This window comes from Sorex fumeus, unplaced genomic scaffold (assembly GCF_029834395.1).
Source record: "Sorex fumeus unplaced genomic scaffold, SorFum_2.1 ptg000054l, whole genome shotgun sequence".
Classification (NCBI taxonomy): Eukaryota; Metazoa; Chordata; class Mammalia; order Eulipotyphla; family Soricidae; genus Sorex; species Sorex fumeus.
In genome coordinates, this window is record NW_026606111.1 from 7,024,869 (window position 1) to 7,050,231 (window position 25,363).

Consider the following 25,363-nt stretch of genomic DNA (forward strand, 5'->3'; position numbering starts at 1 on the left):
AGCCGAGATCACCGGGAAGTCCCAGATGGGGTAGGTGCCGGATCCCGCCTCCTCCAGATGGAATCCCGGTGACCATGAGCCTCTATAAGCATAGCTCGAGCATGTGGAAACTAGGACTTTTACTCCAAACCACGCAGCTGTTTATGCGGCCACGCAACATCTCCTTATGTACAAAGTGATCAATGGAAAGTAAATCATCCAACGTTTCTCCTTGAAAATCAGGCTTAACTCTTTTACAAACCACAACACCCAATAGGAGAGGGAGAACAAAAGGGAATGCCCTGCCACAGAGGTAGGATGGGATGGGGGGTTAGGGGGTGGGAGGGATACTGGGATCCGTGGTGGTGGGAAATGGTCACTGGTGGAGGGATGGATATTCAAAATAAATAAATAAGTAAAAATTAAAAAAAAAAATAAAGTGCCCTCAAGCCACAATAATACTTTAGACCCAGGATAGTACATGAAGACCTAATTTTCAATAACTACTGAAACTATTTGGTGGATTTCATTCTCTAGCACTTCAGAAGTCATACTTTGTTAGCAAATAATATTTTAGAATAATTATTCCTATAGAATGGGCTGGAGCAATAGCATAGCGGGTAGGGCTTTTGCCTTGGACGCGGCCGACCAGGCCAACCCGAGTCAATTCCTCCGTCCCTCTTGGAGAGCCCAGCAAGCTACCGAGAGTATCCTGCCCACACGGAAGAGCCTGGCAAGCTCCCTGTGGCATATTTGATATGCCAAAAAAAGTAACAAGTCTCACAATGGAGAGGTTACTGGTGCGCCCACTAGAGCAAATCAATGAACAACGGGAGGACAGTGGTACAGACAGTACTATACTTAGATACACAAAATCTTAAAGTGAGCTTCAAGCAAACTGCTTTCACGTTCGTAGTGGATTTTAATTTTACTGGTTTTATTCTTGGGCATAAAACCCCAAGTGGTGTGCAAGGGCAGCCTGGCAGCCCCTGGAGCACTCACTGCCATGTGATGCCCCCGGGCCTGCCCCATCTCATTTCCTACCATGAGGCTCCCTGCTTCACACTGTGCCCCGGGAGCCAGAAAGAAACAGTGGCTTCACTGAGAAGCATGACAAAGGACTGTATGCAAGGCCCGAGCAGACCCAAGGTAGACTGGACAGGAAGTGAGCAGTTACAGCGTTAGGTCTGCTCAGATGAGAAACATGAGCGAGAGAACAGGACCCGCCTTCCCAAACTGCAATCACACAGACCAGACTTCAGAGCTGGCCATCACAAGTAGCCTCAAAAGAAAGCGAACACTGCTCATTCACAGCGTCCCAGGTCACCCCTCTAGATTTCAAAAGACGTACCTCCCTCGTCTTCACTGTCTGTGCCCTCAGCTCCATTCTTATCCTCACTATCTAGTTTTAAGTCGTCTGGAAGGTCCAAGGCTTCCGGTTCTGGCAGTTCTTCCTGATTGCCATGGTAAGGATCCACCTCATTCTCATCATATTCTCTCTTAAGACAATGGGAAAAAAATTCTTTTAAAAACATACTCTTATAAAAGGCAACATTTGCATATCATAAATTAGCTTTACATTGTTAGACTGAAGGATATGTCTCTTCCTGAAAAACCAAAAAGCACACATTAGAATTTACTAATACTTTTTGAATTTTCACATTGGCATTCCAAGCTCCACTTTTTGTGCAGGTTCTCTGCTGATGAGAGGTACTATGTTTCTGTATCTCCAGGAAATTGTGAAGTCTGTGAGAATGCAGAAAAGGACCCAAGATTTCAGCTTTCAAAATACAGCATAAATACTTTCCCATCCAAATGATGGCCGTGCCATGCAGTGCTCTAACCTCGAATCCATAGTGGACCCATTTTAAATCCTCATTACCTCATCTATTTGCTCATTGATTTTGTCCTGGCCTTGTTCATCATCAGCAGTTTCTTCCTTTTCTTCCTTATCTTGCTGCTTTTTATCTTTGTTCGACTTCCCAGCATCCAAGCTGCTGTCTTTAGCAGCAAGTCCACAATCTTCCTAAGTATCAAAGGGAGGAAAAAGACAAACATCATCACCAACTAAGCAGTGTGCTTATGCCCAGGCAGACTCAATCAAGCATGTTCGTAGGCTGGGTCTGCTGGGAGCTGCATGGAAGCAGTGTCCCAACAAGGAGGTCCAGGACCCACTCAGCAGTGGTGTGAGGTGGAAGTGCCAGGTAGGTGTCCTGTAAAGTCCCAGATCTGGGGGTGAGACAAGACTGGCAGCTAACAGCAGAATCAGAACATCTGTAAAGGACTGGAGTAATAGTATAGCAGGGTGCCTGTCTTACATGTGGTTGATCCAGGGTCGATCCCTGGCTCCCACACGGTCCCTCGTGCCTGCCAAGAGCGATCTCTGAGAACAGAGCCAGGAATAAGTCCTGAGCACAACAGAGGGTGGTCCCAAAGCAAAAACAAAAAGAACATCTGTAAAAAGCATTTTCTCCCGGAGCCTTGCACTCCCATCTTAACTTCCCTCATGTTAGTCAACACAAGGCTGAGGCCTGGCAACTCCTTTCGCTCTTAAACAGTGAGTCAAATATGAGAAAAGAAAAATGAGCAAAGACAGAAACAGGAGGTGGTGACAGTGCACGGTGGCTGGCAGGAAGACTGTCTCCTCTGAACCCAGGGAGCAAGGGGTGGGGGGTGGGGGCATTAGTTACCTCATCCATTCCTGGTCCCGTTTCTTCAGGTTTACTGTCTTCATCCTCTTCCTCCTCCTCGTCATCGTCGTCATCCCCCCAAAGCCTCTCATCTAATTTGTTGGCTTCCTCACCATTCAGATCACCCATTTGTTTATCCAGGTCTCTCTCCTCACTGTCTGATTTCTCATCATCCTCCTCTGAAAGGCAAAGTGAGGGCTTGGTTAGGCAGATCCCAAAATAACAGGGCCTGTGTGCAGAGTGACGCAGGGACCATCTCCCTGGGATTCAGTGTATTTCCGAACATTCTCTGAGCAGATGACTTTTCACATTTGGAAGCTGCCCTACTTGTTTTTCAAACTGGAGGAATAAGGAATCCGTACTAAGCTGAGGTCAAGAGGGTGTTGAGACAGTTGCCAGAAAGTCTAATTTGGGGGCTGGAGCGATAGTATAGCAGGTAGGGCATTTGCCTTGCATTCGGCCAACTGGGGTTCCATTCCCAGCATCTCAAATGGTCCCCTGAGCACCGCCAGGAGTATCCCCTGTGCATCGACGAGAGTGACCCCAAAAAGCAAAAAAAGAAAAAAAGTCTAGCTCTGGGGGCATGACTAGTCATCATGGGACTCTTCAACCTCACTGGGTTTTGGTTTTTGTTTTCTGATCCACGGGGTGACAGAGCTGGTCTTGTTCACCATCTTTAACATACTTCTATGATCTTATCTGACATCTAAAACCATGTGTTAGCTTAGAATTTTCTTGCCTTTCTCTTTATTTTATTCCACTTTGCCAAAGATTATATCCATATGCAACTGTACTTTATGCATACTCTAAGGTTAGTTTTCAGGGGCTAAAACAGGCAAGGTGCTTTGCTCTTTGCGTACAGCTGATCTGGACTCAATCCCCAGCACACCATATGTCCCCTGAGCCCTGCAGAATGTAACTCAAAAAAAAAAAAAAATTTTTTTTCCTACAAAGATCTTGGCTTATAAAACACTATCTCAAATTAAAATTTGCAAAGAAATTTAGGAAAAGAACTGAGTTGTGGTACAAAGATGAGATTAAGATATTACCTATGAGAAATCATATATATATATATATATATTTTTTTTTTTGCGTTTTGGGTCACACCTGGCAATGCACAGGGGTTACTCCTGGCTCTGCACTCAGGAGTTACTCCTGGCGGTGCTCAGGGGACCATATGGGATGCTGAGAATTGAACCCAGGTTGGCTGCATGCAAGGCAAACGCCCTATCCACTGCGCTATTTCTCCAGCCCCAAGAAATCATATTCTTAATGTCTGATGACAAGAGGCTATATAGAATATTAAGCAAAAGCAGCAAATTTAAGGCCTGTATTTTTCCCAAATCATCTACAGCAAATATCTCATTCAATTTTTTAGGGGGAGGAAAAGTAATTAAAAAACAAACAAACAAAAAACCCAGTACACACTACAGACTTTGGATTTAAAAGACAAGCTTGTCTTGGGAACATTCCCTTGCTTTCAGCTTCCTGGAAAGGGGCCACCTCACTGCATCTAGCTCATCAGAACATCACTCAACAGCTCATTTAGACAATTTTCCAAGTCCAGGTTACCTCTGGATTCTACTTAGAAGAGATAGTAATGACAGATGTACATGCTTGTATTTCCATTGGCAGATATGTAGAGTAACCAACTTGTTTTAAAGGTTGTAACAGACTCACTATTAGAATATGTAATTTTCCAGTCACTGTCACTGTCCCCCCGTTGTTCATCGATTTTCTCAAGCGGGCCCAGTAACATCTCCATTGGAGACTTTGTTGTTACTCTGTTTGGCATATCGAATACATCACGGGCACCTTGCCAGGCTCTGCCGTGCGGGCGAGATACTCTCGGTAGCTTGCCGGGCTCTCCGAGAGGGGCAGAGCAATCGAACTCGGGTCGGCCATATTGGCTGCGTGCAAGGCAAATGCCCTACCGCTGTGCTATCGCTCCAGCCCCCAATTTTCCAGTATTTTCCAAAATCAAGAACAGATAATCTCAAACCTTTTTCTTCAAGTTCGCCATCATGCATTTTCCCATCAAAGTCTTCAGACATTTCAATAGCATTATCTTCTCCCTTAATATCTGGTTTTGAGTCAGGATCTTTTTTATCCCTCTCTTGACCCTTCTGAAATGTATCTTCTGCCTGTATCAAGAAGCATTATATAGCTCAAAAGAGTATTATAAAAAAACAACACTAGTTTGATAACGCCGAGTCAGCTCTAGGTAGCATATAAATACATAAAATGCTGGGATTAATGAAGCATCATTTTCTCTGGGTAGAAACTTAAAGGGCAACAGAGAACCCACATAATTTCTGGTTTGTTTTAACATTGGTTAGTATCCAGTATTAGTGCATTTGCGATTAGCGAATAAATAATTTTATTAGTTTTATGTTGTTTTTAGTAAAGACATTCTGGAAAAAATATATTCTATGGAAAAATAATATCCTTTTGTGTGACTGATCTCTCTTTTTTTTGGGGGGGGGGGGGTCACACCTGGTGATGCACAGGGGTTACTCCTGGCTCTGCACTCAGGAATTACTCCTGGCAGTCTTCAGGGGACCATATGGGATGCTGGGAATCGAACCCGGTTCGGCGTATACAAGGCTCTACCCGCTGTACTATCTCTCCAGCCCCATGACTGATGTCTTACTGACATATCACTGTGAATATAATTCTATTCACTTTTTAATATATAACTGTGAAGTTCACAGCAAGATTCTAATTGTTCTCCATTACAGTTAAATTTAAAAAGTCCTTTTTCACTGTTTTGGTTTTGGTGGCCAATCTGACAATTCAGGGCTTACTCTGGCTCTGCACTCAGGAATCACTCCTGGCAGGTTCAGGGGACCATCTGAGTGTCAGGGGTGAACCTGGGTTGGCCAACTACAAGGCAAGCCCTTACCCACACTACTATCACTCTACTGTCACTCCATTTCTTCATTAGCATTACTATTAAAATATATATATATATGTGTGTGTATATATATACATATATATATATATATATATATATATATATATATATATATATCCAACTCCTAAGTAAAAACACAGAATCAACAAAAGAAACTGCCCAGTAATTCTGTTAGAACAGTACTATGTGTTGAGTACAGGAAATCTGGGGGGAAGAAAAGTCAAAATAACAATACAAGAGAAAGAGATTACAATAAAAAAAAATTAAAAATAGGGGCTGGAGCAATAGTACAGCGGGTAGGGCATTTGCCTTGCACGCGGCCGACCTGGGTTTGATTCCCAGCATCCCATATGATCCCCTCAGCAACGCCAGGAGTGACCCAAAAAAGCAAAAAATAAAATTAAAAAATAAAAATAACAATAAAAGAAAAATGAGACTGGAGAGATAATTGGGGGACTAAAGTGTTTTCCCTGCATATGGCTGATCCTGGCTTGTCCTATAGCGCCATATGGTTCTCAAAGCACAGATGAGGGTGCTGAAGAGAATACAAGGAATGTGCTTGTCTCGAGTACACGGACAGTTCAATCCTGGGCATCCCAGATGGTCCCCAAGTGCACGAGGTGCAAGGGCAAGCGCCCTACCCACTGTACTATAACTCCAGCACTGGAATACAGATGTTTAAAAAATTCCATTTCCTCTTAGTTCAGCTTAGTGATTTAAATGATTAAAATTAAAAACAAACGAACAAAAAACACCTTCCTGGGACTAGAAAAAAAGTACAATGGGTAAAAAGTCTGCCTTGCATGTGGCTGACCCGTGTTCAATCCCTGGCACCCCATTTGGTCCTGAGTCAGACCCAGGAGTAGGCCCTGAGCTCCAGAAGGTGTGCCCCTAACGCCCCCCCCCGAAAAAAAAGAACTCTTCAGTAAGACATCTGAAAAATCAAACAAAACACTTAATTCAAAGCACCTGAAATATTTCAAGACCATTTTTCATTCCAGTTATGTATCATAAAAAAACTTCAACATGCATAAATAAAAACCTACACTTGCATTGTTAATCCAATGATCGCTAAGTTAACCAACACCAAAACAATTGCTGGGGAGAAAAAAAAAGCAGAAATCTCATTTAAAATCACTAAAAATTTCACTGTTTTGGCTAAGACTGGCTATAATATCTATTCTCATATGCTTAATGAAAACAAAGGGCCCTACTGTTTTCTTCCGACTTAGCCCTAACCAATCCTCTCCGTGTTCCTCCAGTACCCTCAGGGCTCCACAGAACACTGTGGTTTGAAAACCATTAAACTACTGGAGGGGTGGGGGGTGGTAGGTTAAATAATGAAAAGATGCAATTCCCCTTTCTCGTTAGAAAGGGAGCTTTCTGGAAGTTTCTGCAGAGGGTCTCCATATTTTCTGCATAGGAAAACGTACCTGTTCCTCATTTTCTATCTGGTCACTCACATCCTTCACGCCCTCGCCTTCTCCAAGTCCACCTCCCTCGTAGTCATGGAACTCAGTTGCTCCCTCTCCTGCTGAATCTTCCATAAATTCTTTGGGTAGGCAAAATCCCTTAAAAATAAGAGAGAAGAAGAAGCAGTTTATAAGAAAATGCAGGCTGCCTCAATGATGATGACAATGTGTGACTTTTTCTAACTCTTATTTTACCCTTTGTGTGTGGTGGATACCCAGGAGTGACCCCCGAGTACAGAGTCAGGAGTAAGCCACTACCACCTGCCACCAATATATATGCTTGAGTACAGACAGGCCAAGGAGCATGAGGAAAGAATCATCCATGAAGCAGATGGAGAAGCCACACCCAGTGATGCTCAGGGGCTACTCCCGGTTCTGCACTTAGGAATTACTCCTGGCAGTGCTGGGGGACTATCTGGGATGCCAGGGATCGAACCCAAGTCAGCAGCATGCAAGGCAGATGCCCTAGCCACTGTACTAGCGCTCTGGTCCCAAGTGTGTAAGGTTTGCCTTACTCCTGCTCCTCAGTTTCACATTACACAGTACTGTGTGCATGGCTGGATGCTTCCCTATTACAGATGCCAGTCTCCTCCCTGAGAATCAGTGCCCCACTACCATTTCATCCTAATTAAACATAAAAAGGCTTAAAATTCAACAGCTGTATCAATTTATCTCCTCCTAGCAGTCTAACTCAGTTACTGGAAAATGATCCCAGATTAGGCACGAAAATCAAGATCTGAAGAGGAAGCTGCACCATTTCCACGGCCTCTGAAGTCTCGGAAGTCGTTAGTGCGGGCCTGCAGCTGGAAACAGGTTCAGGAGTCACACGCAGAGGGGCCAGGCGATGGTGCGGGTGGCAGAGTGCACGTCCTGCTGCCAATGAGGTCAGTCCCATCTCTGGCATGCCACATCCCTTACCCTGAGCACTGGTGGGGTGATGGAACCCAAAGCACTTGGGGACAGACTACCTGTGTCACCAGCAGCCCTATCAACACTTCTTACCTTCTGGGCAAGCTCGGCGAAGATCTGGGTAAGCACGGTGAGCAGCTTCGCAGAGCTGCGGTGGGAGGCCAGGGACATGGTCAGGAAGAAGAGGACAAGGTCCGAGTACCTGGCGAGCATGGGCAGCAGGCACACCAACAGGCCGCAGGACTGGCTGAAGAACTGCGGGCAGAAGGAATCAGAAGGCCTGCTTACACAGCTAATAGGGACTTAACCAGGTTGGGAAAGCAGAGAGCAAGGTCGGTTGGTGTTTTGTTCCCTCCCACTAAATCAACTATAAACAAATTCTATGGGGGGCTCCAAACTGCCTCTAGGGGAGATGCTACAGAATGACCAGCACATCCTATCTGAACTGTTCCGTGGGACATACTTGGAAACAAGACCTCTCCCTCTGTGAGTTTCTTGAAGAGAATGTGACTGGGAGAGTGATGTGTCCCTCTGCGATGGCCTTCACAGCACAGACAAGAGTTATATGTTTGGACAGGAAAGAATCCCAAGAAAAAAAAAAAAAAACACTGCGTACCGTCTGCTTTGCTGCTGTGCCATCCTCACCACAGGACTTCAGCCTCTCCAACAGCTCAGAAAGAGCAGAAATGATTTTCTGCACATGCAGTGTGCTCACATCGGCCCAGAAGTCATCCTCTAAGAGTTTGGTCAGATGTCCGGACTGCAGTCTCTCTAAGCCTGCCGCCTCTGTGTCCATGGGAAAGAACGACATGATTAACACGATTAACATTTTCACGTCCGTTCACCCACAGTCCTTCCTGCAAACAGCTACCCGTAAGTAGCCGTACAACCACCAGGTCAAGTTCACTCAAGTGTCACCTGAGCGGTTGCCTTATTTCCAACATACCTTCTTCTTCTTGCATCTGATCAGCGCTTGCCTCTGCTCTTGTATGGCTTCTTTCTACTAAGTTCTGGATGGCACAGAGGATGGTCCAGATGGCAGCTTCCATTCGCTCCGAAAATTCCTCTATAAACCTTTCATCTGACGTTTGGTTTCCTAGTGATATGGTCCAAAACAAACAGAACAAGCCATCAACTGTTTCTTCAGTGCTTCTGGACAGTCCTCATCTGAGCTAACAGCCACCGATGCCCACCTGCTGTGGGTGGTGAGCCCAGATGAACAAGACCCGGCCCTTGCCCAGACAGATCCACAAGCTTATGTCTTAGAATAATGAAAACAACTTGACTAAACAAATAACTAAAAGTAAGTAAATAAGAACAGCTTAAATGGTGGGTATCAGCAGCACCTTCTGGTATGAGAGAGAACTTTCTCAGTTTGTGCTGGCTCCCTTGATACATGCTATAGCCAAAAGCGTGCATACACCACCGAAGAGAAAGAATGCAGGGGCTGGAGCAATAGTACAGTGGGTAGGGTGTTTGCCTTGCATGCGGCCGACCCAGGTTCAATTCCCGGCATCCTATATGGTCCCCAAGTACCGCCAGGAGTATCTCCTGAGTGCAGAGCCAGGATTAAGCCCTGAGCACTGCTGGGTGTGACCCAAAAAGCAAAAGAAAAAGAATGCAAACAAATGAGGCTAAATCAGCAAGAGTCATGGATGCCAACCACTCCAGCCTGCCCAAGAACCTGGTCAGGAATGTCCAGAAGTGTTTCTCCCCAAGAAGAGGGTAAAAATTGCCGCTGTGTGGGGTTGGGACAATCTGAGAAGTAGTGATGGCGGTGGTCAAGTTTGATTAAGGCAGGGCCCCCCACACACACTCCCCACCTTCCTTCCCCCTTCCCCCAGCACTGGAAAAGGAGAAGCATGCTTAACAGCTCTGGCAAAGGTCTTTGGAACCAAACTGTCTTTAGGACAGCTGGTCTGAAAAAGCACACAAGAGCATCCTGGTTCCATTCCCCATTCCCTCCACCCTCCAGCCCATACCTCCTTGACTGCCTGGGCCCAGCAGATGGGCCTTCCAGGCAGCAAAGTCATCAGCAGCTTTATTGATCTCTCGTCTTACATAGTCCAGGCTCTGAACTAAGGGCATTTGTGAGTCTGTTTGCTCAACCTCCATCCCTGGAAGAATAAACAAGGACGCGAGGCCTTGCAAATGAGCTGACACCTGGGACAGGCAGCTCAGCCCAGAAGCGCAAACTTCAAAATCTTTCCTGCAACAACAGAAATGGCACTGTTAAAAAAAAGGGACCAATATTACAACACACCTCCTCCTCCCCCTCCCCCTTGCCCGCAATGACATGCACCTCCTTGCAACTACAAATGGGAGCAGGACTGTAAGTTTTATTTTTACTTTTTTTTGGGGGGGGGGTCACACCTAGAGATGCACAGGGGTTACTCCTGTTCTCTGCACTCAGGAATTACCCCTGGCGGTGCTCAGGGGACCAAATGGGATGCTGGGAATCGAAACCGAGTCAACCGTGTGCAAGGCAAATGCCCTACTGCTGTGCTATTACTCCAGCCCCAGGACTGTAAGTTTTATAAGTTAAAGTCTTAAGCTGAAATCCATTAACGTAAGAGATTTACAGCTAGACCTATGCCACCCAGCACTCTGCAGATGCACTTCGGAACAGAGCTGGGGCGTGACTCCTCTTATCATCTGATCCCCTGACGAAGCTGAACGCACGCTCCAGTGTCCACAAAGGGGGCGTCAAGAGGAGAAGAGGGTCTCACCAAGAGTGGAAGAGGGTCTCGCCGGACTGCTGCCTGATCCTGTCGATGTCCGCCTTCACCTTTGCCAGGCTGTTCCGCATCTCTGTGACTCTCGCGTTGGACTGCTGCCAAAGCTGGTCCTGCTTCCGCATCCGGCATGCTGTGGGCAGCTGGCTTTCAGGGACCGGGGAGGGGTAGCTCGACTCCCCCAGGATGGAGTCTGGCACTGCGCCTTCCGGGCAGGGGGCAGAAGACCGCTGGCCTGCCGGGGCATCGCAGGCGCCGGGGCAGCACTGCAGGAACCAGGAGAGCTGCTCGAGCAGGACCTGGCTCTGCATGGACAACTGCTGCAGCCTCTCCGTCCACTGCTGCACCCCATCCTGTGGCGGGAAGGCCGTAGGGTAGCTCTGTGGCCCTGTCAACCGCTCCTGAATCTCCTGCACGCAGCCGAGGAGGTTCCTGGGCAGATAAACGAAAACACAACGGCAGCTAAAATATGCTCGAGCGATTCCAGTCTGGTTTTCGGGCACATAAGACAGAGCTCAGGGGCTGCTCCTCAATAGGGGTTAACAGGAAGGATGGGCGGGGTGGCGGAATAGACCGTGCAGTGCCAGCAATCAAACCTGGGGCTCCCTCCGGTAAAAGTGTGTGCTGCCACTCCTTTGTGCCACCTCCCCGTCCCACAGCACCCTTGCACCTCAGGAACAAGGCTCTGAGAGGTGGGACGACTTAGAGGCAAGAGTTCCAAAGCCACAGGCCAGCTCTAAAGCCACTTCTCGTCCCCAGCTTGGTGCTTCTCATGGGAAAGTCAGTGAACATCTCTGAGCCAAGGACAGGTGCCTCCAGGTCAGAAAGCTGTGCAGGGAGAGCGAAGCGGCCCACACGAGACTCGGGAGTTATTTCCCAGCACTGCCTGCCCTGGGTATGTCCCCGGCGACCCCCTGGCTCCACCTGGACACCTGGAGGGATCTCATCCCCCCAGCACTGCCACACGTGGCCTGCACAATCCCCATTAGCAAAAGAAAAGTCTGTTCACACATCACCGAAAGCATAGCCTTCTGCAAGATGCCAGGAAAATGTGGCGGACCACGCTGGATAAACCTCAGTGAGTAGAATGGAGATGAAGCCAAACAAATTCTAGTCTAGAAACCTTCCCTCCCAGTCAAAAACACACCCCACAGACGCTGGCAGCCTTCCCCACCAGCTTCGTACTTCATATACCGACTTCTGTTGAGCAGTATCCAAATATGGCTCAGCAAATTTCTGGGTTTTGATTTATTTTGTTCTTTGAAATCTAAAATCAACCTGAATTATCCCGGGGCTGAGACGGCCTTAGTCCAGACCCAGGGTTAAGTCAGCCGCACGCAACAAGAAGTGGCACCTGTTCTGAACTCACCCCCCCCCCCCCAAACCCTCCAGAGCGGGTGTCAGAACCCAGAGCCAGCAGCTGCATCGCCACAAGCAAAGGGCAAAGCCAAAAGGATCCCTGCCAGCCTCCCTGGGCTTTGAACACCCTTTCGATATTCAGAATCCTCCTCTGCAGCAGCTCGGAACCAACTCCCAACTCTGCCTCAGTGCTGCCGCAGACCAGGGTCCGGAAGGGTGGGTACCTGAGGAGGATCCACTGCTCGGTCAGCGTGGTCAGGGAGCGCCGCTGGCGGATGAGCACCTTCATCAAATGGGCGGAGAAGCCTCTGCAGCGCTCGATGCTGCCCAGACCCATCTCCTGGAGAGGGGGAAGGAGAGCTTGTTGGGGCACCCCCACAGAGCAGTTCTGTTCCGCCCAATAAGTGAGGGGGCTTAGTGCTCAGTCTCTCGCTCAGACAAGTTCGGAACGTGCTAGAGGTGCACACAGTCTTGGTTTTCGGTTCAGCTCAGGTCACGCTGCCACGAATCACTGGTATGTCGAGAACAGGAACGACGGAACACCAACACTGCCTTAAGTGGTCTCTCCTTCCCCCGTCTCCGAGGGGGCAAAGACCTAACCAAGGCATCCTCAACTTGAGGCTGTGGGTCACGGGGATTCAAGTACATCAGTGGTGTTGAGGAATAATAAGAGCTAAATATCCAATCCAGGGTCAACAGCATTGATACCATGAGACCCAATCGGTAACAACCAAACTTAAAAAGGTACCATCAAGATGGCGGGTGGGGGTGGGGAGTGGGAGGGGGAAGCTGGGAACACTGGTGGGGGAAGCTGACTCTGGCAGTGGGACCGGTGCTGGAACACTGCATATAACCCAGCTATGAATAACTCTGTCAATCACGGTGCTCTAATTACATTTTTAAAATATTTACATCCACACACACATTATTTTTTATTTTTTTGCTTTTTGGGTCAAACCCGGTGATTCATAGGGGTTATTATTCCTGGCTCTGCACTCGGGAATCACCCATAGCGGTGGTCAGGGCACCATATGGGACACTGGGAATTGAACCTGGGTCGGCCGCATGCAAGGTAAATGCCCTACCCACTGTGCTATCCCTCCAGCCCCACATACTTTTTTAAAGAGAAAAAAAAGTTTTTTCCCTCTTTTAGATGGAAAACTAGGGGGTCGGAGCAATTGTACATTGGGTAGGGTGTTTGCCTGGGCTCATCCCTGGCATCCCATATGGTCCCCTGAGCGCAGAGCCAGGAGTAAGCCCTGAGCACAGCTGGGTGTGACCCAAAATATACTAACAAAAAGGAAAATGAAGGGGCTAGTGGATGCTGGTCCTAGCCAGCAGCTAGGACTTATAACTACCATGAGCCTGAACCAGGTTTGCTTCGAGGCCCCACTCAGCCCTGAGCACTGCTGGATACAGCCCTGGAGGTGCCCGTGCTCAGCGGGACGAGCACCTCAAGGGCCCCTGAGTACTGCTTTGAGGCTCATGCCCAAATGAAAAAGGGAAATTATAACAAATGTGGGTATTCATTTGACAAACAGAATTTGATGTATGATGTATGATACTCTCTGTGTAACAATTCCGAGCGTGAGAACAACGATGTGTTAAAGAAACTTCCAAGTGTGACCCATCCCCAGCCCCGCGCTTGGTTCTCTACCTTGCTGGGAGCTGCCAGGGCAGCACTCAGTCTGGCATGCCGGGCAAGAGCACGGTAAAAATACTTCTGGCACCCATCCCACGAAGACGAGATTTCTGCAAGCAGCCTGGAAAAGAAATCAGCCTACGTTAGTCCTTTAAAATTGCCCTCTCCATCTCTAGAGCCTTGAGACTCAGAGACAACTCTGTTCAGCCACAACACAAAGCCACGAGTCGGAGCAGTTATTCCTGTGAGCCAGGCACACGCTCAGCCAGACACTTGCTGGTCCTTGAGACTAAGGAGGTTTCCCATGATCAGCATTGGAAAATGGGTGGGGAAACAGCAGGAGAACAGGCTCTCCTTGATGCCCTTGACCAAGGAGGTCAAAGGTCTCATGTCCTGAGAGCTCCAGGAGGTAATGCAGGCTAAGACTCCAAAGAGCTTTTAAAAATACCGCCATTCTCTCACAAATTTTCAAATGTAAATTCAAATGAAGGAGAACTCCTTCAGGAACTTTAATAAAAGCAGTTAACAAGGGGAAGAAGGGGGGAGGGGAGGGAGGGAGCAAGAAAATGACCAGTGACTGAAAGTTCACCAAGCACCAGTCCGAGACAGGCCCTGTTGTCACGCTGTCTTTCCCATGATGCTTCGAGAGGTACTGCTGCCCCCGTTTTGGCAAATAAGGACAAGGAGGCTTCAACGGTCACGGCTGAGACAATAAGCAAACCCACCGAGACTCGGCCTGCTGAGTGCTGCTGACGATAGACAATGCACTCCGGAGATCAAGAGGGTGAAGATGCAGCATCTCCTGAGGGTTCTTCGAACGAGCCCAGGTAAGGCCCTTGCGATACGACAAACCTAGGAAAGAGGGACAAGCGCTGAATGAAGGAACCGGATGTACCGTTGCCCGTCTGCAGCTGTCACAAACGTTCCAAGGGAGAATGCAGAGAAAGCACAGTGAGAAAGCAGAGCTCGGCTCTGCTGACACCTGCCAACACAGGACCTCGGCAGGACCCTGAGGGTCACAGGAGCCACTCTATGCCACGCTGGAATAAGGGTGGGTGCTAGACAACATGCGGTGATGAAAATAAAAATAAGGTTCCTGGAAATTCTTGTGACAAAACTGAAAATATTCAAGAACTGCAACGGTCCATTTCAGAATCTTCACAAAGTGAATAGCTGCAACTTCTGGACTGGCCTTGCAAACCTTTGCCTGCCACTTTCTTTCCTTTCTTTCTGGTTAAGAGTCTCTCCTTCCCTTTGCTGCTGCAGTGGTTATCAGCCACGGTGTTTGCCATGGCCTTACCTCAGGGCATGGCGCCCAGGGAGGTCTGTGGTGCTATCCTCAGTTGCGGGACTCCTACACAAGCTAGCCAGGGCTCACCCGCTTGGCTGAGGCACAAGTCATGATTGTGCCAGAGATTGCTCCTCCTGGTCCTGATGCTCACAAATTTATGTTTTGGGGCCACCCAACAGTACTCAGGAGTTCTTCCTGGCTCTGTGCGTGGGAAACTACTCCTGGCAGTGCTGGGGAACTATATGGGATACCAGGGGAATCAAGCCATCATCAGCCACATGCTGATGTGGCAAGTTCCTTACTCTGTACAATCTCTCCAGCCCATGTATTCAGTAGTGATGCCCGCCTGGGGTTGCCTCAGTTTTGTGGCACTAACGCATGTGGCTGTGGTGCCACCAGAAATCATGGATCTGCTGGAGAGGTAGTACAGCGAGTAGGATGCTAGGTTCTATGCAGCCAGCCTGGGTTCAATCCCTGGGTTCCCATATGGTCCCATGAGCACAGCCAGGAGAGTAATTCCTGAGTGCAGTGCTAGGAGTAACTCCTCAACACTACCAGGCATGGCCCCAAGCCCAAAGCAAATTAAATAAATCATGAATCGCAAACCAGAACAATAATACAGCAAGTAAGTACTTGTCTCGCACATAGCCAAAGCAGGTTAGATCCCCGGCTTCCCATAGGCTCCTCCTGAGCACCACCAGGAGCAATTCCCGAGTGTGGAGCCTGGAGTAACCCCTGAGCATTGCAGGATGTGACCCTCAAACCAAAATAAGTGAAGGAAAGAAATAGTGAATGGCTCACAGCACAGAGGCTCACAGTCAGCAGGGCTGCCACCTCCCGTGTCCCACCATTGCAACTGTCGCTAGAAATTCTTCCCCCTAAGTCAATGATGGTTGGAGGGATCGTTCGGGATGGCAGATGTGTGCTGAAAGTAGATAAAGGACCAAACATGACAGCCTCTCTATATTGCAAACCATAATATCCAAAAGCAGGAGAGTGTATGGGGGAAACTGTCTGCCACAGAGGCAGGGGGAGGGAAGCGATGAGGAGGGAGGATACCGGGGACAGACACTGATGGTGGAAAATGTGCACTGGTGGAGGGATGGGTGTACGGTCATTGTATGACTGAAACTCAAACATGAAAGCTTTGTAACTATCTCATGGTGATTCAATAAAAAAATTTTTTTAAAAAAGGGAAGGAAAAAAGGGAAATTCTCCCTCAACCGCACCCAGGCCTTTTCCCTCCCCAAACGCCAGCAACAGAATCTGAAGTTAAGAATCTCACCGGTTTTTGCCAGGTGTTTAAAGAGGTCGGCCAGAGCCCGCTGCTTCTGCATCAGGATGTGCTTGGCTTCTGACCGCTGCTTCTCCTTCTCTGCACTGGGCTCCACCTTTAAGTCCTGCAGCTCCCTCGCAGAGGAGATCACATCACCTTCGGGCAAACCAAGTCCAAAGGGTGTCTCAATCAAAATCACCCAACGTACCCCGGATACCTCCTCAGGCCCCGGATCAGATTGTGTCCCAGCTAACTAGCCACAGTCCCGGATATCTGGTAAATGCTCAATAATTGAAATGATCTGGGACCACAGAGACATAACTGCATTTCGTCTTGACAATAAATTAGCCAAAGAAAAATAATCTGGGCCAAAGCGATAGTACAGCGGGTAGGGTGTTGGCCTTGCACACGGTCAACCCAGGTTCAATCCTCAGCACCCCACAGCCCGCCACAAGTGAGCCCTGAGCACGGAGTTACAAGTAAGGCCCGAGCACCTGCGGGTGTGGTCCAAAGACCGAATATAAAAACAAATGAAAATAATCTATGTCAGCAATCCAGACAGCAGAAAAGGACCCAGCAGACACTGACAGTCTTCCCTGGCCCCTGGGAAACGCATAAAGCCTGCCGTTGCCCATGCTGCTGGCACTCACCAGTGAACTCATCAAGGCGCTCGACAAGCTGAGGCAGGCGGCTCTCCTTCATCAGCGTCAGGCACACCTTCCTCATTCGCTTCAGGAGTGCTGGCAAGCGGCGCAGAAGCACCCCCTCCACGGGGAGAGCGGTACTCTGTCCCGTCACAGGAGTCTAGGAGACAAGAGCACACTTTAGAACCTGCATGGGCTCTGAATGTCAATGCTGAACACACACACACGCGCGCGCGCACACACACACACACGCAAGCACACACCAATGCATGCACACACGCCAACCCCTGGTGCGGCAAACACTGTGTTCTCACACTAGCTCCGATGGTCTCACACAAACAAGTGCAGTACCACCAGCACGCAAACAGACACGTGCCGTGGCTATTTGGAGAGAGAACTGCTCCACGCAGGGTCACTGCTGCAGGGCAATGCTCGGTGTGAGCTACGGGGAGATGGCAGGACTGATCGGTGGGTAACGCAGCTGCCACCCTTAACAGGTTGTGCTGCGCCGTTTCTCAGGCACACCAGGCCTGCTGGAACCTAGTCTCCTTCTTACTATCTCCTCCCAACCCTCAATTCCCGAGAATCAGATACTCCAAAAGGGAAAAGTTTTCATTTAACACAGGTTTCACCGGCTAGCTCAGGAAGGGAGGTGGGGAGGCAGCGGGAACGAGCTCACACGCAGGAATACCTGTGCAGCTGTTGGTTGGGCTAACAGGGTCTCCCTCAGTGCTTGGTTCAGGCTCTGAATCGGGGAGCCCTCACTTGGGACGGCAGCGTCAGCTGAACTCGACAGGAAGTCCAGCTGCTCCTCCTTGTCACTCTCCACCAGGCATGGCCGGCAGGGCTCACTCAGCACAGCTTCAAATTTCTTCATGAATTTGAAGAGGGTCCTGACCCCACGTAATGGCAGTGAAGAGAGAAAAGGAGACGGTGAGAGGAAACAGATAAACGACAGACGCAGATGAACTTAGCCTGTACCCTCTGCAGGCAATCAGCACCTTAGAGAGCCCTTTCCATTATGTTCAAAGAAAAGATAAGGTCAATATTGTGTGCGTCTCCCTTTCGTAAATGCAAACACCGAGGCCAGGACAGACGAGAAGGTAGTGGAGGATGTGGCGCCTTCACAGCACCTAGCCTGCTCTGTGTCTGGGGCACCAGGTGGACCTGAAGGTAGACTTCTCCCTGGGAGTTAGGGATGCCCCGGGGGAGCCACACCAAGACAACCTCACACCAGGCTGCACACATGCTCTGCATATGGGAGGCCCAGAATTCATCACTGGTAACCCTTGATCCCTTAAGCACTGCTGGAACTGACCCCTGAGCTAGGAGCCCCACCTCCCACCCCCCGCCCACCCCCCAAAAAAACAAAACATATAAGACAGCATAGCAGTGTTTATGTTATCTTTTTGCTACATACAATGTCGGTTTTTTGCTGCTCACATTAGGAGAATTTGAAGCTTTGCTTGCCCCTGAGTTTTAGAGATAAACTACCTGTGTGTCTTTTCCACAGACTGCTTAATGGCCCAGAAGCTGACATCATTCCACTTGGATATCTTCACAAATTCCTGTAAGAGAAACGAAGCTCAAAGGAAGACTGTAAAGCCAGAGACATTCTCTTTCTCTCGAGATCATCTGTTTCCCAAAGACCAGAGCCCACCAAGGAACAGCAAATATAGAAAAGGAACCAGGTGTCTGTCTCAAAGCAGTAATGGAGAGAGCTGCTATAATCCATCAGCGGATCAACTGACCCGTACCCTAGCTCAGAAATCATAAATCATTTTGGTCCTTAACCAGGCTGGGTATTGAGGGAAAGGTCCTTTTGTCCTCATGGTTAACCAATCCCAAAGGAGCCAACACTCGACGACCCTCCTCTGAGGGAGCCAGTGAGCCTGGGCAAGGCCAGGGCAGTGGAGCACTGACCATCACAGCCAGTGGTGCCAAGGATCAGACCCAGGGCCCCACTGTGGGAAGCAAGCTTGCCAGCCATCATCGCCCAGCCCAGGTGGAGTCTTTGACAGGTGTTGCTGACTCTGCAATCCAGGTCACCCTTGGAGGCAACGCCACGGAACGTGAGTCTCGCCCTTCTACTTGGCAACTGCCATGCTCTCTCCGCCCCCCAGAACCCCCCGTCTCACCGTGAAGTGGATAAAAGAACTAACTAGCTGGAAAGAATCTCTTTTACTCTCCCAAGAGTGAGCATGATAGCTATTCATCTTACTTTAAGCTCTTTTTCTAAGGGCGAACGAAGTTCCGCAATTTTGGCCTGGACCCGGTCAAAGAATTGCTTGTAATAATGGTACAAATTCCACAGTACGCTGCAAAGTGAATCTGGAAGAAAAGAGAAGGAAAGCAAACACCATAGCTGCTACATGTGCCATGGGCTCCATCGGTGGCCCTCACAGAACCACCACAATCCCTCCTTGCTCCCCTTCAGGACCTGGGAGCACCACTTGCTGCTCACAGGCAGAGGAGCTCACAGGTGATGCAGAGCCCCCGCATTCAAGAGTCCCAGAGAAATGGGCTGCCCATACCCCGACCACTCTCATGTCGCCTTACAGGGAATTTTTTGCTTGTACTTCTGATTCATCAAATTAATGGACCCAGGCTTTCAGCTAAAATCACACCTTGAAACCCCTTCTCTGAATCGGACTATAATACCAAGAGAAGCTAAGCCTGCTTTAAAAGACAGAGAAGAAGCCTGGCTGGCCCTGACTGCAGAGGATACAGCCGACAGTCATTTCCCAGAGATGGGTCTTTCCAAGTTGCTATGGTAACAGTGACTAGGGAGTGTCACATGCCGTTACTTGATCTGTGGCAGTGTCTTACTAGATCAAAGAACCTGTAAAGGCCTGGCTCAGGCAGAAGCTTGGCAGGACGCGTGCACTGTCTAGACAGAAAGACGTGCTGCTTTAGCCCGCCCCTCCCCCCGTTTCCTGACACCCCTGCCTAGCAGTTTATTTTCGCCCAGTTCACTAGTCAGGCCTCAGTCTGGGCTTGGCTTTAATATTCTTCTACCAACCTGATGCAAGTCGCAGTCAAGTTGAAAATAACCAGAACGGTCTTGTTTAACACTAGGTACTCAAGACACCTGACTCAGGTGGAAACTTCAGCCCAACCCATTTTACCAGCGCAATACAGAAGCAGAGGGGGAAAAATACGCATGCAGCCTTACCCTTTCCTTCCACTTGCGGCATCAACAGAACGTGACAGTGGAAAACTAGTAACATCTGCAGTCGGATGTGGAATTCTCCCAGTGAGGAGCCTTCAATAAACGCTTGCAATGTGTTGACCAGCAACATCAGGGTCATCTGTCTGTCATCTTTGGAGATTCAAAAGGGAAAACACACATGTGCCTGCCACCATCCCTCTTTCTCTGAGGGACGGCTGTCAAGCAGAGGACACAATCAAAGCAAAGCTGAAATCCTAAGCTGGTTGGTTCAGAGGCAACAGCAGCAGTCCAGGGCGTTGCTAAATGTACCCACAGCAAAGCATGAGAGTGAACTATGATGTGTTCGGTTTAAGTAAGAAAAAAGGCACCTTTACCTCAAAAAGTGTTTAAATACTTTGAATGGCTTCTGTCTTCATTTTCTGTGCCACACCCAGGGTGCTCTGGGGTTGCTCCTGGGGTCCTGTCACCCGCAGGGCAGTTGCCTCACCTTTGTACTCTCTCTCTAGCCCCAAACTCAAGTGTGTGATCTAGTACTTACCAAGATGGTCACCTTCTTCAAGGGCTGTCTCATGGTCATAGCCAACAGGGAAAACTTTCTATGACTAGTTTTCTAGACTTTCGATGAGTCGCCTGAATCAATCTGATTTTCATTTCTCTCTCCCTCATTAGGAAAATAACTAGACAGTTTCCTGACTGCCCTCCACCAACAGCAGGTGGTGGAATGACCTGACCCATACGAAGGCAAGGGCTGAAGGCAAGGCAAAGCGCCCACACCTCGCATGCTGAGTGCAGAACCTCTGAAGAAGCCAGGGACTCGTGGACAAGCATTACCTTCCCGCTCTTCTGTTTGTTCCTGCATGTGCTTCTCAAGCATCTGATAGATGGAGAACCAGTGCTTGGTGGATTTCTCAGTGTGGCGCTTCATGGTATTATCCAAACTCATAGACCAGCAGCTGAAACACAGGAGAAAGGACCAAGGAAGCACTGAAGGAAACCCACTTACAATACACGAGAAGCACAGAAGCTAAATACACTCCTTATTCTCTCCTTCCAGATGGACACAGAGAAACCACCCAGTCTGCTGCCTCAGAAATGTATGCTTCTGGGGTTGGAGAGATACTCCAGCAAATCAGGTGCCTTGCATGGAGCTGACCTAGGTTCAATCCCCAGCACCACAAAGAAAGGTGCATGCTTTTTGGCCTGTATTTAAAAAATTTTTTTAAACTTTATTATTATTATTATTTTTTTTGCTTTTTGTGTCATACCCAGTGATGCACAGAGGTTACTCCTGGCTCGTGCACTCAGGAATTACTCCTGGAGGTGCTCGGGGGACCATATGGGACGCTGGGAATCAAAACCGGGTCAGCCGTGTGCAAGGCAAACGCCCTACCCACTGTGCTATTGCTCCAGCCTTTATTTTTAATTTTTTTCTTTTTTTATTGAATCACCATTAGCAGTACTTACAAAGCTTTCATGTTTGAGTTTCAGTTATATGATGATCAAACACTCATCCCTCTACCAGTGTACATTTCACACCACCAGTGCCCCCAGTATCCCGTCCTGTCCCACCCCTCCCCCCGGCCTCTATGGTAGACAATTTCCCTCTTTCTCTCTCTCTACCTATGAGCATTATGATTTGCAATACAGATAATGAGAGCTCTGGCCTTTATTAAGGTCATCTAACTCTGATTAATGAGGAAATTTTTTTTACTGTCATACTACATAAATACTGAAGAAACAAACTATCAAGAGACAGAAAAAAAGTCTCCCACAACCTACATTCAGGAGAGGAGGAAGTGGTAAGAGCATCACTTACTTTAGTTCCAGTTTTCTCCACCGAATTATCGTCTGACTGACCAAATCGAGATGTTTTCGCAAAGACAGAGCTCGACTCGCATTCTCCTCCCAATCCTCAAAAGAAACGAAGTGAAAATTCTACAGCCACGACTCAAACCCTACCTCTCACCACCTCTTCCCTCAGGATCTCTTGGATTTTTCACTATCACTAGTGACCTTTTAAACATGCTTTATGGGGCCAGAGAAAGAGCAAGATTAAAGCACTTGCCTTGCATGTAGCTTCCTCCACCCCTCTCAGAGAGCATGGCAATGGCAAGCCCAGCCCATTCAAGGTACTGCATATAATGTCCTGAGCCCTGCCAGGAGTGACTGCTGTTGGCCCTGAGCACAGACCTAGTAGCCCCTCAGCATCACCAAGTGTGGCTCAAAAACCCCAAAATAAACAAACATACTTTATGCTGATTTACCTATGAAAGAAATGAAGTTCTCTCTTTTTTTTTTTGAAGAAGGAGAGGGGCACTCTACCCAGAGGCACTCAGGGTTTACTACTGGCGGGTTTGGAGGACCATATAGGGTGCTGGGGGATCGAACCAGGGATCCATCGTGTGCAAGGCAAGCTCCCTACCCGCTGTACTATCACTCCAGCCACTTTGGTTTATTCTTGCTTTGGGCTGGAGCGATTGCACAGAGGGTAGGGCATTTGCCTTGCATGCTGCCAATCTTCGCCGACCTGAGTTCAATTCCTCCACCCCTCTCGGAGAGACTGGCAAGCTACCAAGAGTATCTCGCCCGCACGGCAAAGCCTAGGAAGCTACCAGTGACATATTCAATGTGCCAAACACAGTAACAACAAGTCTAATGATGAAGATGTTACTGGGCCCGCTTGAGCAAATCGATGAACAACGAGAGGACAGTGCAGTGCAGTGCAATTCTTGCTTTGGGGCCACATGAGGTGGTGTTCAGGACATACTCCTGGTTCTGTGCTCAGGAGAGACCCCTGACAGTATAACAATCTCTTCAGCCTGATAGAAACAAGTTCAAATCCACCCTATGAGCTTAAACGTTGTTTCTGGTCACTTGACAGAAGTCCAGCAAAGCCAAGCTTATAGGCAGGTAGAAAGCACAGGGTCTGGAGAACATGGTCTACATTCCTACAGTCACATGACCATCGCCCATTACCCTTGCCCCAGGGCCAAGAAGCCTCACAGACCCTCATCTGATACACAGGGGAGAATTGAGGGAAGTGCAGGAAGTCACTGTGCCCGAAGGTGGCCCTAGGAGCGTGAGCACTGCATCCCTATCCTGATAGCAAACCCCCCACTCCAGGTGTTCCAGAGACAGCAGCTTCACCTGAATTCACCAGGCCCAGCCAGAGCAGACAGGAGGCGCTCCTCTGTCCAACCCACACTTTCTGCTCCTCCAAGAACAGAGCTGCCATCTCTGAAATGATGAAGAGCGCGCGCCTTACCTGAGCCTTGGCCAGAAGGATCTCTAAGCCATTCAGGAACTTTGAGATGGGGCAGGAGAGGGGGAAACTACGGATTCTGTCCATCACAACCAGCAGCTGCAAGGGAAATCCGATTCAGGTATGTCTGGAGGAGGAGCAGCCCCCCAAGTCACAGGGTCCCCAAAGCAGCCTCAGTGGATGTCTCATCGGAAGGCTCTGCTTCACCAAGCCCCTCTGAAGGAAGCCGCAGGTGACATTCCCAGCCCCATGGGTCCTGACCGAGATAAACATGTCATTGGATGTGTCACCCTGAATGTAACTTAGGCTAACAGGAAAGGTCACTCTCACTCCTCTCTTACACCCCTGGAGCTATTACTATAGGACTGGTGGAAGGACAAGTTCAGAGTTCAGGCTGTCAGTCCCAAAAAGGCCGGGCCTTCTCATACTCGCAGAACAGGAACAGGAGCAGGCAGCGTGCCCCGACCAGCAGGCACAGTGAGCAGAGGCCCTGCCCCCGTGCGGACAGCAGCATGTCCTACTGAACCAGGGTCCCAAACCCCTAATCTGTGTGATTTAAGGAAACCCCCCTCTCCCCGGGATGGCGAGAGGCCGGTTCCTCAGCCCCCCTCCTCCCTACCTGCTCGAGAGCTGGGTGCTCCGGCCACTCCTGCAGCAGCTGCCGTACCGCCTCGTAGAAACCGTGAAGCACAGGCTGGCAGAGACGCGCCTCGGGGACATTGGGGTGCTGGTAGAAGTCGTAGGGCCCATCGGGCCTCACCATCAGTTCTGAGGCCGTCTCCCCAAAAAGAGTGTTATGGGAAAGCGTGCAGGCCAGAAGCTGGCTGCCCAAGAGCTGACCGTTTAGTTCAACATCTACAAAGGGAAAGCAGAAAAGAAGTGAAGTCAGAATGCTGATCGACTGAGTTACCAAGATGTTGGGAACCCGCGCAGAATTCGTGGGCTACCAGCCCGGAGAAAGCATACAGTTAGAAGTCACCCGGACCCACGGCAACACTGGTCTAGAGACTGTAGCTCTAACACCACAATGGCATCAAGTTTGGCCAAAGTGCTGGATCTGCAAAGGAACCTGGTCACTGCAGCCACAATTTAATCAGGAGGGCACAGAATTTAGTTCAAAAGATTCGAGGGTCCATTTTTTCTTTTTTTGCTTTTCGGGCCACACCCAGTGATGCTCAGGGGTTATTCCTGGCTTTGCACTCAGGAATCACTCCTGGTGGTGCTTGGGGGACCATATGGGATGCTGGGAATCGAACCCAGGTCGGCCACATGCAAGGCAAACGCCCTACCTGCTGTGCTATTGCTCTAGCCCCGAGGGTCCATTTCTTAATGGTTGTTCAAAGTAGGGTGAAATTTAAGGCTCCCTGCCTAATTACACGAATAAGGAGGTCATATAGGAAACTGTATCCTCCACCATTTCTGAATTCCAAAAGTAGATTTCATTTGAAAAGCTACTAGAAGGAAACCGGAAAAACTGCTGGAAAACAAAAGCATTTAAATAAAACCAAGCTCAGAGGCTGGAGCGATAGCACAGCGGGTATGGTGTTTGCCTTGCACATGGCCGACCTGGGTTCTATTCCCAGCATCCCATATGGTCCCCTTATCACCACCAGGAGCAATTCCTGAGTGCATGATCCAGGAGTAACCCCTGTGCATTGCCGGGTGTGACCCAAAAAGAAAAAAAAAAGGGCTGGAGCAACAGTTCAGAGGGTAAGGCACATGACGTGCACTTGGACAATCCAGTTCAATTCTGGGCACACCACATGGTGCCCTGAGCCCTGCCGGGAGTGATCCCTGCACACAGAGCCAGGAGTAAGCCCTGAGCACCACTAGTGTGGCACCCTCAAAAGAACAACAAAAAACAAACCCAAAACCAAGTTCCTATCCTTTCTCTTTTTCTTTTGCTTCTTTTTTCCCTTTTTGGGTCACACCTGGTGATGCTCCAGGGTTACTCCTGCCTCTGCACTCTGCACTCGCGGTGCTCAAGGGAATATATGGGGTGCAGGGATCAAATC

The 25,363-nt window shown here is 49.0% G+C and overlaps 1 protein-coding gene across 1 annotated transcript in view; it reads right to left on the reverse strand.

Moving 5' to 3' along the window:
- MDN1 (midasin AAA ATPase 1) overlaps positions 1–25,363 on the reverse strand; it is a 133,407-nt gene that overhangs the window by 13,629 nt on the left and 94,415 nt on the right. The window contains exons 66-88 of the mRNA XM_056125352.1: positions 23,968–24,203; positions 23,352–23,447; positions 21,903–21,997; positions 20,918–21,039; positions 20,090–20,236; positions 19,136–19,245; positions 18,409–18,482; positions 17,606–17,807; positions 16,921–17,074; positions 16,280–16,426; positions 14,429–14,555; positions 13,719–13,824; positions 12,286–12,401; positions 10,697–11,134; positions 9,950–10,176; positions 8,914–9,063; positions 8,584–8,753; positions 8,061–8,222; positions 7,020–7,157; positions 4,672–4,813; positions 2,670–2,848; positions 1,862–2,005; positions 1,331–1,478 (exon numbers count right to left, since the gene is read on the reverse strand). Of these exons, the coding sequence (XP_055981327.1) occupies positions 1,331–1,478; positions 1,862–2,005; positions 2,670–2,848; positions 4,672–4,813; positions 7,020–7,157; positions 8,061–8,222; positions 8,584–8,753; positions 8,914–9,063; positions 9,950–10,176; positions 10,697–11,134; positions 12,286–12,401; positions 13,719–13,824; positions 14,429–14,555; positions 16,280–16,426; positions 16,921–17,074; positions 17,606–17,807; positions 18,409–18,482; positions 19,136–19,245; positions 20,090–20,236; positions 20,918–21,039; positions 21,903–21,997; positions 23,352–23,447; positions 23,968–24,203 (3,630 nt within the window). The remainder of the gene's footprint in view (positions 1–1,330; positions 1,479–1,861; positions 2,006–2,669; positions 2,849–4,671; positions 4,814–7,019; positions 7,158–8,060; positions 8,223–8,583; positions 8,754–8,913; positions 9,064–9,949; positions 10,177–10,696; positions 11,135–12,285; positions 12,402–13,718; positions 13,825–14,428; positions 14,556–16,279; positions 16,427–16,920; positions 17,075–17,605; positions 17,808–18,408; positions 18,483–19,135; positions 19,246–20,089; positions 20,237–20,917; positions 21,040–21,902; positions 21,998–23,351; positions 23,448–23,967; positions 24,204–25,363) is intronic.